The 16,459-nt window shown below is 41.6% G+C and overlaps 1 protein-coding gene across 4 annotated transcripts in view; it reads left to right on the top strand.

Moving 5' to 3' along the window:
* Positions 1–883: 883 nt before the first annotated feature.
* The window catches only part of NEK10 (NIMA related kinase 10), a 113,240-nt gene continuing 97,664 nt past the window's right edge, over positions 884–16,459 (top strand). For 2 of the 4 annotated variants that reach the window (XM_082193307.1, XM_082193309.1), the window contains exons 1-8: positions 1,092–1,254; positions 2,602–2,702; positions 3,032–3,092; positions 4,216–4,349; positions 6,223–6,321; positions 12,608–12,692; positions 13,840–13,881; positions 16,031–16,109. In XM_082193307.1, coding sequence (XP_082049433.1) covers positions 2,641–2,702; positions 3,032–3,092; positions 4,216–4,349; positions 6,223–6,321; positions 12,608–12,692; positions 13,840–13,881; positions 16,031–16,109 — 562 coding nt within the window. In that variant the 5' untranslated portion in view covers positions 1,092–1,254; positions 2,602–2,640. Of the gene's footprint in view, positions 1,072–1,091; positions 1,255–2,601; positions 2,703–3,031; positions 3,093–4,215; positions 4,350–6,222; positions 6,322–12,607; positions 12,693–13,839; positions 13,882–16,030; positions 16,110–16,459 lie in introns of those variants that run through there. The other 2 variants (XM_082193308.1, XM_082193310.1) reach the window with 2 other exon arrangements.

Genomic DNA, 16,459 nt, shown 5'->3' on the forward strand with positions numbered 1-16,459 from the left:
AGGTGCCTTCAATTTCAAAATAAAATAAAAAGGGCAATCCCATTTAAAAGGTACGGCACAAAAGGAGAAAATGCCCCCAACTGCAACAAAGCAACATAATGGGATCTGTTGGGGGAGTGGATGGTATGAGGTGTTGTAGAATCCTAGAATTTGGTAGAGTTGGAAGGGATCCTGGGGGTCATCTAGTCTAACCCCCTGCAATGCAGGAATCTCATCTATGAGATTGCATAGTTTCACATCTTGCTTAGACAGAATAGCTAATTGGAAACCATTACCATAGTTAAAGCATAATCTTTGGAAGCTGGTCATTCAGAAGGCGAGATTTCCTACACGTATTCCGAAGCATCATCTTTACAGATCCACAATATGTTTGAGAGCTAATCACAGGCCCCTTAACTTGGTTTTTTCAACGATTTGGAGCAAATAAAATTTCAGTATATATGTACCATGTATGAGTGTCGTCGCTGCTGTGTTCTATGAATTCATTTCCCCCTCTCTTCCAAATCAGTGCATCTGATTTGCTACATAAGTTAGGTTAGCCCTATATTTTTTATTGCGGTCATTAATTACAATTAAATTTTTTTTTATCTTAAGACCTTTTGGAGAGGACTGGAAGTGAAGCAGCAGTCTTTACACGCTCAATAATAATACGTAATGGAATTACACCCTCCGACTCTGGATTGGGTCGTTTTCCAAACAAAATCGCAAGCGACGTGGCGCTAGCCTACTATTCCCACTCCACCTTTTGGGTGAATACGGTAATCTTTCCCCTTCTGCCCGCTTCCGGGTACTTGCAGAAGGAGGGCCGCCATTAGCCAATCAGAAAAAGGCTCCTGCAAGGCCGCTCGGTGACGTCACCGCGCTAAGCCGCGCCTATTGAGAATTCAGCGCGAGAGTCGTTTTTTTCCATTACGGCGAGCGGGGCTGGGAGCCCCGAGCGGCTTCTCCCGTTCCTATGGCAACAGCAGCAGCGGCGTTACCCGTCTCCCCTGGAGCGCCGCCGCCTTCGCAGCGGCTCGCCATTGGTCGAAGGAATCGATCGTTTAGAAGGAGGCGCGCTTTCATTGGCTGGTACGTTTGTCAGTTGGCTCGCTCAGCGGGGCGGGGGGGTTGGTCTTTTTTAGCTCGGATTAAAAAATAGTAATAAGAATAAGAATAATCCTAAAAAATAATAACGGAGAGGTGCGGTGGATCTGCAAACTGGGGAGGGGCAGAGAGATCGGGAATCCAAGGCGCCGCCCCTCCCTGTGCGAAGTGAGTAGAGCGAGGAAGGGGATGCTTGGGAGGAACGAAGGAAACAGCGTTTTGTGGAGTTTCCCATCCCATAATTTATGATTGGATGGGAATTCCCAGCAGACCCCGGGGAGCAGGCCGGGGAGAGCCACTAGGATCTCTTTTCGGTGTCAGATTTAGCTTTGGAACATATGCAGTGCGTGGTTTGTTCTCTCTCAGATTTAGCTTTGGAACACTATCATCATCATCATTATAATTATAATAAAAGGTACTGGTACACATCATGAAGTTGTTACAGTAAGTGTCACACTTCTAACATTTTTTCTTGAGGGTGTGTGTGTGCCAGTACTGTGTACTTTTGAGTACCCCCAGAAAAAAGCACTTCTTTTTAAATTTGCACACCATGGTATCTTATATATGTCAGTACATTTATCAAGGCTTTTGAGGATCAGGTGTCAGCACTTCCTTAATTATTATTTTTTAAAGAGAACTTTTTATCGTTTTGGAATGTACAAACCAATATGGAAACCAGTCATCAATAATAGGTGGTTGCTAGCAGGCCACTCATCTTTTTAGTTCCTGCTCCCCCACCCCCCAGCCATCGAAATGGGAATCCAGAGAAATTAGACTTTGTGCATATTTTGACCATGATCTCTGAAAGCTCCATTCCACTCAGCTTTGCTTTTAAGTTCTTGAACAACAGTTCCCCTTTCCCCTTGACGTGCACATGCTGTGTGACAAACCATATTTGAAAGTGAGAAGTATCTCAAAAGCGATTCGAGATATGGCATGTAGATTTGTGGTTAAAAACAAGGAAGGTGAAGAATCCCACTTCGTAAGCAGGAGCTTTTAAGAGAAGCTAAAACAGCTCTTTCATACCTTCCAAGTGTCCCTATTTTCCAGGGACAGTCCCAGATTTACAGAAGCCATCCTGGTTTCTGATTTGATCCTGGAATGTCCTGCTTTTCCTTAGGACATCCCTATTTTCATTAGAGAAATGTTGGAGGTTATGGAGTTATGCAACACCCGAGCCATAGAAGTCATCTGAAGGCAGCCATGAATAGTTTAATTATGATTTTAATCTTTTATTATGATATTATATATGTTGGAAGCTGCCCAGAGTGGTGGTGGCAACCCAGTCAGATGGGTGGGGTATTAATAATATTAATGGAATAGGACGTTCCTATTTTCATTGGAGAAATGTTGAAGGGTATTCTCTTTTGATTTATTTAATCCCTGGACCTATTATGTATTCTTTGTTTTCTTTCCTGTAGACATCTCTTTCTCCAGTTACTCAGGTCATCTACTGGTATTGTCCTTCACTTGTCAAGTGAAAAAACAACATTTTTACATTTGTTTTCTCTTCAGAGGCATGATGTGTTAATCCTGATGCCTTGATGTTATACAATGCCTGATCAACACAAGAAGGTGAAGACCACAGACAAGGCAACTGATACCAAACTTCAAGGGTACTGTGCTTTTCGCTAAATGTCAGCAGTGACTCTCTGGAATCTGCACCAGCTGCCAGACAGAATAGTTTAATCTGAATCGCTCTGTGTACATGGTGACTGTTACTCTGGTCACCAAGACCTTTTCACTTTGACAGAAACAATTGGTGGTTAAGAAGACTACACAAATTGTGGGTGTGTAGAGCAGACCGCTGAGGCAATATTGTGGAATGCTTGATACAATGCCATAGAAATATAAACTTCAAAATTATTTCATTTAGATTACTTACTGATGAAATAAGGTAGTGTAATGTGTTGTTAATAAGCATATAATTTATGTTTTCTCCTAGGGATTACTCAGACCTTAAAAGGCTTCTGGCACTACTAAATGTCCAGTCAAGCAAACAACAGGTATTTTTCATTAGCCATTTTGTAACGGCAGGCTGTAATTATTAATTTATTCATTATTATTGAAATTAATTTGATTTTGGAAATACTCAAAATTAATATTCAGATATTCAAAATTAATTTTTGAACAGTAGCTTTCAAGCTCTGCCTAAATATGAGGGTGGGAGGATCCTTTTTAGGGATGGATGGAGTTGAAAAGAAGGAACCCATTGCATATGGGTTTTCTTTTGTTTCTTCCCAGGGAATTCTGGGAATTGTAGCTCTGAGAGAGCAATAGCGGTTCCTAATACCTCTCAGCACCTTTAACGAACTACATTTCCCAGGATTCTGGGGGCATGATACTGTTTTAAATGTATAGTGTAAATGGGATTTGTGAGTTGAGGTAGGTCATGCCAATAGTAAAAGTATTTCTTTAAGAAACTGCCTGTGCCCTTTAAATAAGTCTTTTTTCTCTGGTACCCTATTATGGAGAGCTGCCATCAACAATTCCTCTCAGCCCTCACCATTGGCCGTGCTTTCTGGGGTTGAGGGGAGATGGAGCCTAGTAACATCTAGAGGGCCACAGGTTCTTCATCCCTTCTGTATACATAAACAACTTATTCTCAGGAGGCAGTGCTCTCATTCCCTGCTCTTAATAAGCTCACTTTGTTCTCTGTCTACTTCTGCAGAGCAGGTGCTTTCTATTCCAGGAAGGCTATTTGAGGAGAGATCTCTCCTCGGTTTTTGGTCCAGGTTTTTTAAATTTCCCTGAAAAGTATAGATGCAAGCTTCCTGCTTCTTAGAGAGCATTCAGCAAGGCTAAGCAGCCATTGCTGTTCAGAACTTTCTGCATCATGTGCACCCAACTGCCATTTTGAGAATGCTTGCTATGTTTTCATTCCTTTCCCCCTTGCGTACTCCAGCTGCATCTTTTCAAGATCTGTGTGCAGTTATGGAGAAGAGACAGCCTAGAGTGCTTTGAAATCTTCTGTATATATTGGATTATTATTTTTAAAAATTATCTCCTTGTTGTCTGAATTCAAAGGTTAAATTGCCTGAGGTCCCAGTGACAATCACGTATTTTCCTCTGACCCAGCTAAACACTTTATATCATTTGTCTTATGGTAAATCTCCTTTGCATTTGCAGCTGCCAGCCCTTAACTTTGAAAGTTCTAATAATAGCATGACCAAGTCTGAGCAATACTCCAGCAACCCTTGTGGAGAGAGATGTAGAGGTCAATGGCAAGAATCGACTGAAGCTGTTGAACTCGAACACTTTAGGTACCGTGCAGAAACGAAAATGAATGTTTATTGTATTTATCTGGATCCAATTCAAATCCTTTTATGCTATATATATATATATATATATATATATATATATAATCTTTACTATTGAGCGTGCTCTAGTGTCATTGAAATTCTACTCAATATTGAACCAGAGCAGATTCCAACCTATAGTTAGCAGAGTAAAAACTTAAACACGTTGCAGGATTCCCAGAAAATAGACCAGAGGCGATTATATTTCATCCAGCAGAGCTTTACTGCCACTGAAGGCAAATGAGCATAATGGTCACAAATCCAATTCATTTAGGATCGGCGCTGTCCATAAGAAATCCAGTTGCAGCAGACTTAACTTAAACTTACAATAACTTATAACAAGACTCAACCTTAGCACTAAGCATACAGAACACAACACCAGACGGGAAAGAAAGAGAAAGTGAAACCAAGGCTCCATCTGGCCTTACTTTTATAGTCAGCATAACCTTGACAGAAAGAGGTAAGAGAACCAGTTCAAACCAGCTGTACTTAGCTTCTCTGAAGGTATAACCCAAACATCATTGGTTTCTTTCACACAGAGAAGCTTCCAGAAGCTTCTTGAATTAAGTAGAATAGGAAAGATCTCTACACATCAGATCAATACTTTTTGCACTAAGAAATGCAAACTGACATCTAGAACCTCATGGGATAATAGTAAATAAATTCAATCATAAGTGACTTTAAGACATACTGTATTATTGACATCTGACAGGGCTGTCTTAACTGTGGCTCAGATGTAAGTCCTATTGAATTGGATAGGGTTATTCCCAGGTATTGGGGGATAAGATGGCAGCCTTCATTGTTGCCTTGCATACAGGAGGCAATTTAGGATGTTTGCGGTCACCCTGAACTTCTGCTTTGCATGTAACACTGTAGATAGGAGTTTCAGAAGCCTCTTCTGATGGGCAGTCCATCCAGGAACCCAGGCCCTACCAGCACAATGCTAGTATGCCATCCGGGAAAGATGTCCTTTCAGGTTTGTCTCTTCAAGATGAACTTGGCTGAACCTTGCACGCTCCCCTCCTAGGATAATTGACACCAGGCATGAATGGAATGAGTTCTTGTGGACCACTTTGCCATATTTATATGAAAGAGCAGCATACAAGTTAAGATAATAAATTAAGTCAGCAGTGGCAGTTGTAACATTCAGGGGAGAGGTAGGGACTGTTAGAATTCCTGCTCCATGATTGCAGTCATGGGATTGTTGTCTTTCACATGACGGTATATGTTTTAACTCCACAGAGTTGGAAGTGACGGAGACAGGATGTTTGTGCTACTGTGTTCCGTGAAGTGGGACTATTGTCCTTTGTTTTTTCTCGTTGCTGTCTGATGCTAGAGAGAGAGGGAGCCATGTTGCAGTGCTCTGTGTGTATTTCTATGTAAATAAAGTAGGTTAGCCAAAATGCTGAGTTGCTGAGGTCTGTTACGCAAACTGCGAAGACTCTGCGGATCCCTAAGTGTGCTGATGTCTGTTGGCATCGGTCACTGTGATGTTTGGGCAGAATAAAGCTTTTGAAGCTCCCGAACGATCGACTAGGAGGGAACATGCCAGTTGGGCATGTGTCTCTGCCAGGGTCCTACTCGAGTGTAGGACAAGCTCCTGACAGGGACTTGCCCTATTATTTTCCCTGGGGGCTAACCAGTGAGTCCAAGCAGGAGCAGGAATCCAGTTTGGAGTACATGGATTGTAACCTAGTAATCTTTGTGGTCATTTTCATTAAGTCACTGTAGTAAAAAATGCATTTCCTGCACAGACAACCATCTCTTAGCATCTCATCACTGTGAGCAAAAGCATTTGTGCCTTGTGCAATACCCATTTGCCTTTTTCTCCCCTTAGTATGAATTACAAGAATGAGAGGAAATTTAGTCAACATCCACAGCACAAGCTGTTTCAAGATATCTTCACAGCTTTGGTAAAGAACCGGCTGATTTGCAGGTAAGAAAGATCAACTATGTCTTTACCTTTGGAATAAGTATCAAAGCACCCAGCGCCTCTTTGTGTGGTTGAGTTTTCCTTTGGAACAGGGACTGCTACTCTCTCAAAGTATTAGACTTCCCCGGTGGTAGTTGACCTTAACACTGGAAGTTTATTGACTTTCATTAAAAGAAATAGCATTAGTTTGGGGTGTTCCAGTGAAAAGGTGGCATCTTGAAATTCTACAATCGGTCTAAAATTGGGAGGAAAAAGGTGGGCTAGATACGCAGTTCTGCTACCTTTCTAAGTTGTAGCCTTTTGAAATACTTCTAACATGGCTTTCACTAAAATCTGAATGCCAAGAACTGTAAGATCGCCAGCACGGTTCTAACCTTGTCTATTCAGCAGTAAGTCCCACTGAATTCATTTACTCACAGGCAGATGGGTATATAGTTGCTGCCTAGGGCTGCTCTCCTAACCTTGTTTACCTGAAAATAAGTCCATGGAATCCAGTGGGACTTAATTCTGAATGGACATGGTTAGGATTTCACTGTAAGTTGTTACTGTTTGTAGATAGTTAACAGCAGGACTTCATTTTTACAGTAATGGAGAGTGGATATTTTCATACCAGTGCATTTCATTGTTTGACTGCAACCGTGTGGCAAACTGCTAAGTATTTTAATAATCAGATATTTGTTTTCTGAAAGAGGACAGTATAGTTAACAATAAAAAATTTTTACCAGCTGGTTATTCAGTGCAGGGAAACTGTAACACATGACAGTTATTTTATGACATCTTCTGTTATTTTCTTATGTCACATTGCATATTTTATTGATATCCCTGTATCATTTTGAGGGTGGTATCTTGAGCATGGTTGCCCAAGAGGACATGGATGATGTTGACCGAGCTGCTGTATTAATAGCTCTGTGATGCCAGTAACATAAAAAGATTTGCAAGGAAACTACTTGTCCTGTTTAATAATATGTAGCTGTTGTTGCTTAGAACTCTTGGCACTATACCCAGATCAGTGTCTATGGTACAAGAAAGGGAAGGTGGTCTTATGTGAAGATACATCAGTAGGGTTGTCACATTCCCAAAAGTGAAAATCTGGACAAAGTTGTTCATCTTTTTGGGGGGGAGGGGGAGGAGAAATTGTTGAGCTTTTTGGGAACATCTCCCCCCAAAACACCATATTTTTTGCTCTATAAGACTCATTTTTTCCCTCCTAAAAAGTAAGGGGAAATGTGTGTGCGTCTTATGGAGCGAATGCAGGCTGCGCAGCTATCCCAGAAGCCAGAACAGCAAGAGGGATCGCTGTTTTCGCTACTCAGTGATCCCTCTTCCTGTTCTGGCTTCTGAGATTCAGAATATTTTTTTTCTTGTTTTCCTCCTACAAAAACTAGGTGCGTCTTACGGTCTGGTGCATCTTATAGAGCGAAAAATAGGATATGTTTTTGGGCTGTTTGGGGAATTTAAAAGCATTTTTAGGATTGCCCTACTTTGCTATGCGTCCGGGTTTTCCTGGATATTTTGCCGCTTCAGCAAAATCCATTGGGGGAGCCTGATTCCCAGATGTGTCCAGGAAAACTCAGACATATGGCAGCCCTACACATCAGTAGCTGAACTCTTGCCTGATTGTCCTGGTCTCCTTCGCCTGATTTGTATATGCATATTAACTGGATCCAGAGAACAGTCTTGGCCTGTCTCTCCTTCAACCTGCCTGCCTGCCTGCATTGCTCTGGTTTTGAAGTTGGAGTAATGTTTTTATTTAATGTATTCATTGAAATAGTTCTAAACCATGCTTCCATAGAAAAATAGAACAAGGTGGTGTGCAACGCAAAAACCTAACAGCACAACCATGAGCTCGGTAAAAATATCAACAGCATATCAGCCAAAAATATAAAGCTTGCAGAAGATTGCCTGAACAGTGCAGTTTGTCAAAGAGGTCTAAAAGAAAGCAGGGATGACTCCCCCTGGACTTCTATTGGCAATGAGTTCATCATGGCCTTCTACGCGAAAGGCTTAGACCCTGCTGAAGACCAGCTGACTCTCAGCAGCAGTGGGGACCACCAAGGATGCTTCATCAGTAGATCTTAGTGATCAAGGTGGGGCATCAGGAAAGGTCCTCAAGATACTGTTTAGAACTTTGAGAATTAACAGCAGAACTTTGAATCTGGCTGGGTAGCATGTGGATAGCCATATTCTCACCCTGCTATTGATTATTCTGGAGGAAATATTTTGCTCCATGGGCCCACCCATTAAGGTTCTTTCAATATTCCTCCAGGTGACCTGGCATTTCTTGTTTCCTTTTCCTGCCACCAGATTGAGGATAAGATAAACATCTGTGTATGCTTCATTTAAAATATATTTGAGGAAAATGCAAGCACTTTGTTTTTGAAACTGAAACGGGCCCCAGAGACAAATCTTTGAACTTCTACTCCAGAGAAATCTTCAGAGATTTCCTTTTTTTTAACTCAACTTAACTTACGCATCAAAAACGCTGTCTTGTGAAAGCCAATGTGTTCTGCTTCAAAGAAATGCCCTTGAAATTTAAGGTGTGAAGAACTTTTATCACTAACTACAGTATACAAAACAACTCTAAGACATGCTTCCCTAGTGTGTGACTAGCCCTGTGTCAGTCTGAGATACACAGTATTTTTCCTACAGATTCATACTGAACAGGTTACAGAAATGATGTAGCTTTAATTGTTTTAAAAAATCTTGAATTGAATACAAATGCATTAAACCTTACATTTATACTTCCTTAAGACTGATTTCATTGGTTTGCCTGTAACTCCGAGTAAACCCATTGAAATCAATAACTTAGGTGCATTGATTTCAAGGGTTTTTTTTTGAGAATGGCTTAGCTGGATACAACTATCTTATACAACGTCAGGATTCAAATAATTGTGAAAGCAGTTCTGCAAACGAAAGTGGCTTTAAGCTTCATTAAATGGCAACTTTTCCCTGTGGGACCACAAAGCTTATTAAACCTGGATGGTGTTCAGAAGCAATCTGTGGTGTGGCATTTTGAGGGAGTGGCAGGAAGGGGGAATCAGGCTGAAGGGGAAAGCCCCAGTTCTGCTGTGCTTGCCTGAAGTATTTACATGAGTCTCATCAGCTCTTTGAATGAATGCTGCCTGTTGAATTTGAATTAAAGGACACTTTTTTATGTAAATAAGTAACCCTGGGTGAGGTGTTGTTATGTACTAAGCTTGGATCCTAAAACAACAGGCAGGTAGGATCCTAGAATGCAACAACCTGATTGGCCTGCAGCAGCAGCCCAATCAGGCTCCAGGAGCGAAACATAATCAACCAGTCAGATGGTACTCATTGTGTAAATAATGTACATAAAGCCTGAGGGTAGGGGGGTGGGAATTCAATCACTGTTCCTATGAGTTGAAATAGCATGAAATTACTACTCGATTCTGAGTATATTTTAGGCGTGAGGGTTTTTTATTTTTTTAAAGGTCTGCCATTACAAACATGACACAGTAGGTCAGGGCTGGGGAGCCTTTTTTAAAGCCAAGGGCCGCATTTATTTTGGAGCCACCTGTTGAGGGCCACATGGCAGCAGTGGTAACACCAGAGGCAAAAGTGGACAGAGCAATTAATGCAAATTTTACCTTTGTCAGTACGCTGGTTTCTCTGTCTTTCTACACCCCGCCCCCCAAACTCAGGGAAGCAAGAGGCATTACCGAAGTTCATTCCACCCAGTCAAAACACTCAGGTAGTTTTCAAAGCAGGGCCAAGACTGAGTATGGCTGGGGAAAGGGCCTGGCAAGATGTCAGAGGGCCTGATAGAGAGACTTGGAGGGCCACATTCAGGCCTGAGGTCTCACACTGCTTCTATCAGCTGCGAAACTAGGCTTAATAACCAGGGCAGAGACCCAGTTTGGCACACACTCCGTATGTGCATTTGCGTTCAGGCTGGGAGCCTCAATGGTGCCCCTCTGGAGGCTTCAGCCAGGGCAGAAAACTTGGCTAGCCGCTGCCCCCTCCTGTATCTTTGGCACAGCTTCAGTAAGTCATGTACCATATTTGGTATTCTGGGTCAGATCCTGAACATCATATCACAATAAGAGCCCTGCTGGATCAGAAGGTCTGTCTAGTTCAGAATCCTGTCTCCTATAGTGGGAAGCATGTTAGGAAAGCAGTAGTTTTGCAGCACTGAAGCCTACGGGCAACTGGCGTTCAGAGGTAAACTGGCCATTTAGCTGTTATGGCTAGTGGCTGCAAATCAGACCAGTCTCCCATGTGATCTAATCTGTTTTTCAAGTTCTCTAAGTGTGTGTGTTGGGGAGCGAGGGCAGCATAACCCTAGCAAGTGCCTGCAAATTCCATAAGTAATTGTGCAAGGAAGTCCTCTTTGGTCTGCCCTGAATTTGTTGCCAATCACTTTTGCTGGTGATTTTGAGTTATGTGAGAAAAACACCCTGTTTCCGTCACAGCTTGTGTAACTTTATGAGACTCCATCACAGCCTCCCTCCAAAGTTAGCTCCCCAGAACATTTCAACATTTTATCTCAAGGAGGAAGGGTGCCCCAGTTCCTCAACCATTTTTGTTCACCTCTTTCTGGACGTTTTCCATTTGTACAGTTTACCTTGGAGATGGAGTACAATTTCCTCTGGAGATGCAGTAGCCCAATTTGTACATGGGAGTTGTAGTTCAGCAACCTATCTGTCCAAGCAAGCATGGCCAGTGGCCAGGAATGATGGGCGTTGTGATTCAATAAACACACGAGACGTAACCGGCTGTGTTCGTAGATAAATAAGGTATACTATTCATAGTATCAAATTATAAATTTCAACGGAAGTAACTCAAAAAATCCACATGAAAGGTTGTTACAGTTCCACAAAATCCTTACACAGACAAGGATTTTCAGAATATTGGTCTTGTTTCGCTGTCCTGGTCTTCATCGGTACTTAAAGCTCATATGTGATATTACAGGACAGTGGATCTTGTGGCATAATAGCAGCTACTATTAAGGATTCTGTGGAACTGTAACAACCTTACATGTGGATTTTTTGGACTTTACGAACAGACAGATGGAATGGACACCATTACACGGATGGGCCTTATTCATGAACTGACTAAAGAATGATCTGATCCACTTTATGAGTTACTTCCGTTGAAATTTATAATTTGATACTATGAATAGTATACCTTATTTATCTAACAACATGGCCGGTTACGTCTTGTGTGTTTATTGAATATGCTTTACGTGACCAAATTTATAATTTGATACTATGAATAATATACCTTATTTATCTAAGAACACAGCCGGTTACGTCTCGTGTGTTTATTGAGTATGCTTTACGTGACCATAGGTTGGTTTGTTGTTGTTTTGCGGGTGTTGTGATTCATCAAACTCTGAAAGACCAAAGGATCCCCACACCTGGTCTACACTGATTGGCGGTGCGTCTCCACAATTTCAGACCTTATACCTTCCACATGCAAAAGAGATGCTCTGACGCTGGACTATGGCTTTTTTCCCTAACTGTTTTATCATTAACTGATTTTAAATCAGCAATTTTCTCTGAGTGTCAGAAATCAATCTGGAGCCCTGTTATTGGCCAAGAGGCAACTGATGGGAATGTGGAAAAGATCCGCTGGACATGGTGATTTTTTTGGTCCGCAGAGATTCCTCTAAATAACCCAGTTCTTGGGAGTCTACGTGCATCCATTGCAGCACAGCCTTTATTTTTATCATATTATTTTTAGCCCTTGGCTTTATTCCCAGCATGGAATGGACCTGCTGTGCTAATCAACCATAACTGTTTCAGCCAGGGGGGGAAGGCGGTGAGAGAGAGAGCTGGATATATACACAAATTGTATGTGTTTAGATGTGTATCCATTCATCCATATTGATATTCATCTATAGAAAATGATAGTTTATTAGTTCATCTGGTATTACTGGAAAATAATCTGAATTAAAAATATATATACAAATACAAGTGTCAAGTTTGTATACAGTCTGCTTTTACTTTCAGCTTACCTTGGCTCGTAATTTCAAAGTGTTGACGTTGAAACTGGGAAGGCACTGAAATACACACCCTCTGTTGAAATTATTGGAGCTGCACTGTAGTCTAAAGATTAGCATCGGAAACAAATTAGGTGTGCTAGATTCAAACTGAAATAGTTGAGGTTCAGATGACTAATTGTGCACTCCATAAAGATGCAATGTCTTGTCTGCCAATTGGCTGAATATAGAACCTTTATTTAGATTTTCAATCTTGTGTTTGCTTGCTGACGTAGCTTAATTGGACCAACTTATTAATGCATTCTTTTTACCTGTTTGTTGCAGGGAGTGGGCTAACCGAGCATCATCTATCCACTTTCTGAGAGTTTTAATTTGCATAAGATTATTAATGAGAGACCAGTGCTATCAGGTTAGTTTGCCCATGGTCACCTCCTTGAAACATAAAATAGGAACATGATGCTAAAAGTGGCTGCTTAGATATTAGTGCAGCATTCATTTAGTAGGCTTGGTCAGCTGATGCTGTACTAGCAACTTTGCAAACAACATTTGCCAAATATAGATAGCAACCCCCTATCTTAGAGCCCCTCCAGACTGGGTTTTGTGTGGGTGTATCCTGCAACGTGCAGTTATAGTGCATTAATGATGGATTTGTACTGGACTGTCCACAAATCATTCCACCTTTTTAGCTGTTCCGCGGTGCTCCCCCAGTATTATTGCATTATCGCCATCTAGAGGGGGCACTCTTGCAACAAAAGCAGAACAGAAAATAAACCGCAACATTTGCGGCCTAAAATGTTGCAGAATATCAGCAGGAAGTGACAGGACATGCACTGATTGGAGAGGAAGTGGTCTGTCTGCCCCAAAACCTTTTCAGGTGCAAACAGTATTGAAAGTGGAATTGCGTATAATTCTCCCGATACAAAGATCACACATCATCAAGAATGAGCAACAAAAAGGGGGTCTGAAGGGGCCCTTTATAAACTTGCATGTCTGGCTTTGAGCTGCTAGTTGGGACGCGGGTGGTGCTGTGGCCTAAACCACTGAGCCTCTTGGGCTTGCCGATCAGAAGGTTGCTGGTTTGAATCCCCGTGATGAAGTGAACTCCTGTTGCTCTGTCCCAGCTCCTGCCTACCTAGCAATTCAAAAGCACGCCAGTGCAAGAAGGTAAATAGGTACCGCTGTGGCGGGAAGGTAAACAGTTTTTCCGTGCGCTCTGGTTTCTGTCACGGTGTCCCATTGCACCAGAAGTGGTTTATTCATGCTGGCCACATGATCTGGAAAGCTGTCTGTGGACAAACGGCCTGAAAGCGAGATGAGCGCTGCAACCCCAGAGTCACCTTTGACTGGACTTAGCCGTCCAGGGGTCCTTTACCTTTACCTTTTTTACCTGCTAGTTGACTTACTGAGGCACTGCAATCCTAAGCATACCATCTGCCATGCTGAATCCAGGGGACTTTGAATTTAACATTGGTAGTTGGTTGGGAGCAGGCTGCTAGGAATCTTCCGGAAGTTTGACATACTGTACTTGCTTTGCCTCTTCCTCCCCTCTTGTATAGGAAGCACTCCACAACCTGGGAGGGATCGACGCCTTAGCACAGGTAATCATCTCTGCCTTTCACAGTTTTTTGTTGCCAGTTAAGTTTGCCAAAGGCAAGGACGGAAGTCATTGCAAAACGGCCTTCCCTCTTGGAAGGTGAAACTGTAAACACTAAACACATGCGATGTTTTCCATTTCCAAGGGACCATAAGGCAATGTTAGTTGCAGCTTGACTGAATTGCAGAAGTGACCGTCCTGTGTAATTTGATTAGACTCTGAATTGGCTGGCTTCCGTGAAAAGGGCGTATGCCTCGGTGAGAGATCAGAATTATAATCTGCTCAGCGGGGCCATCTGGCTTGTCAAATTGGACTTCTTCTGGCCAGAATGAGAAAGTGCACACAACTAATGAAGTATTTCATTTTGAGTAGGGTCCGGTCAGCACAGTGGTGTTTGTGGGTTTCGCTAAATAAATGCCTTTTTAAAATGGACATCTCTCTCTCTCCCTCCCTCTCTATTCCCACATTAATAACAGCACAATGTACATAAGAAACCTCAGGATACTATCTTTACCAGGACCAGTCAGAAATAGCGAGCAAGTTTTGAGCGAATGAGATCCCTTTGCCCTTTTATTTATGCATCACATCCCACACCCAGCCTGAAGAAGAGTTCTGTTGAATACGAAAGCTTGCTCACTACTTTCGTGACGTTTTGGTTGGTCCCATTGAAAGAAAGCATTACCTACGATTATTTTTGGACTTCTTCTAATGGAACAATACAGCTACATGCAGTTTTAATGTACGTAGGCTGAGAGGAAGCTACCGATCATACCAGGAGTGGGATTAATTCCTCAGAATTGGGGCAGTGACTACTGCTGCTACCATGTGCTTATGCCTTGGCAAAGCCACATGAAGTAGCTTCTAGCAGGAGCTTTTTCTTTATGGACCATAATAGGTTGCATAGCTTTGGGGGTGATGCTGGCTGACGTAGAAGAATTTGGGAGCCACCCCCAGCCTGCATGTTCATGGTGGTTTCCTTATATTGAGTCAGGCTTTTGGCCCATCAGGTTAAATATTGTCCACAACAGTAGCAGGGAATCTGTGGCTCTGCAGGTATTTTACACACACACACACACACACACACACACACACACACACACAGCGAGCGAGAGAGTGAGAGCGAGTGTGCTCCTTTCTGTAAATCACCAAGGCAGTTTACCACAGGTCAAAAATAATAAAAACATTATTTGATTTGTTAATGCGAATGGAAGTCGTTAAAATTGCAGCTGCGGTATGAGTTTGTTATTCTGACTGGTGTGTAATTGGAATTTATAAGTTTTTGGACTGCAGAGTTAAAGTAAATTATCAAATCATCACTTCTAGCCCAATAATATAATATAATATAATACGATACAATACAATATAATATAATATAATATAATATAATATAATATAATATAATATAATATAATTTGGCATCTGAACAATTGGCATTATTAATTGTATAATAATTTGGTATTGTGACAAGGAGGCTTTTTTGGGGTTATTGTAACTGAAAACTAATAAAAATTATTACACACACACAAAAAGGAGAAAATTATAAAAGCAACATCTGAAAAACTCCCACAAAGCACTACTTTAAAAAACAAACAAACAGATAGCAACTCAGGTTGGTTTTTTTAAAAAAATGTATAGACCAAATTCAAAAGAGGTGTCTTGACATGTTTTCTATATGCAGGGATGTTGCTGGACTGTCCACTGGCCATACTAACTGTGGTTAATGGGAGTAAGAGTCCAGCAGCTTTTTGAGGACTACAGATACCCCACCCTTGGCCTACACTGAGAGCAGCAACTCTCCAATGCTGCCCAGAAGTGTATTTTCCCAGTCATACCTGAGAGTGTCAGGAATGAAACCTAGGACATTTTCCATGTGGAGCGTGTGCCCAGCCACCAAGCTGTAGCCCTTTACCAGTTAACAAACATATGTCCAAGAAACCATAGCTGGAACCTACAGCTTCTTGCATGAAAAAGCCCTCTTGTAGTAACTTTGTTCTATTTCCAGAATAGTGTATTTATTTTTTGTGATAACTGTCTGCAGTGAATAGTGGTACAAGTTTGCCATCTGCTGGTCTCATGGATGCACTTTGCTTTTTAATTTAGATCCATGTAACTTTCCACTAACAATTTTACAATGTTTTTTTCCCCACCAACAGTATATGGAAACAGTAGCAAATGACTACCTTTGCTATGGAGAAGAGCATCATAATATAGACAAATTGGTCAACATGACATGTAAGTGCTAGTTATACATCAATTATATATCTCCTGCGGTTATATCTCTTCTCTTCTGATTATATTTCTTCTAGGTTGAAGTGAGAATGTGTATATGAAATAAATGCTTGTCAAAATGTTCTAAAAATGTAGTGCTAAGCTGTTGCAGTCAAACAGGAAGTAACAACGAATAAACAGATCTAAAAACTGGTTCTTGTTCTGATACGATTGCAATTCTTTAATTTCAAGGCATCTCCACTTATTTTGCTGTGCAATTTTTCAATCATCTCGCAGAATCTATTAACCTTTGAAGGAAAGTTGCTTTTTAGAAGCTGCCCTCTTCCACCTGCTCTGCCTCCCCACCCCATGAT

The sequence above is a fragment of the Podarcis vaucheri genome (genome assembly GCF_965113315.1).
Source record: "Podarcis vaucheri genome assembly, chromosome: 12".
Taxonomy (NCBI): Eukaryota; Metazoa; Chordata; class Lepidosauria; order Squamata; family Lacertidae; genus Podarcis; species Podarcis vaucheri.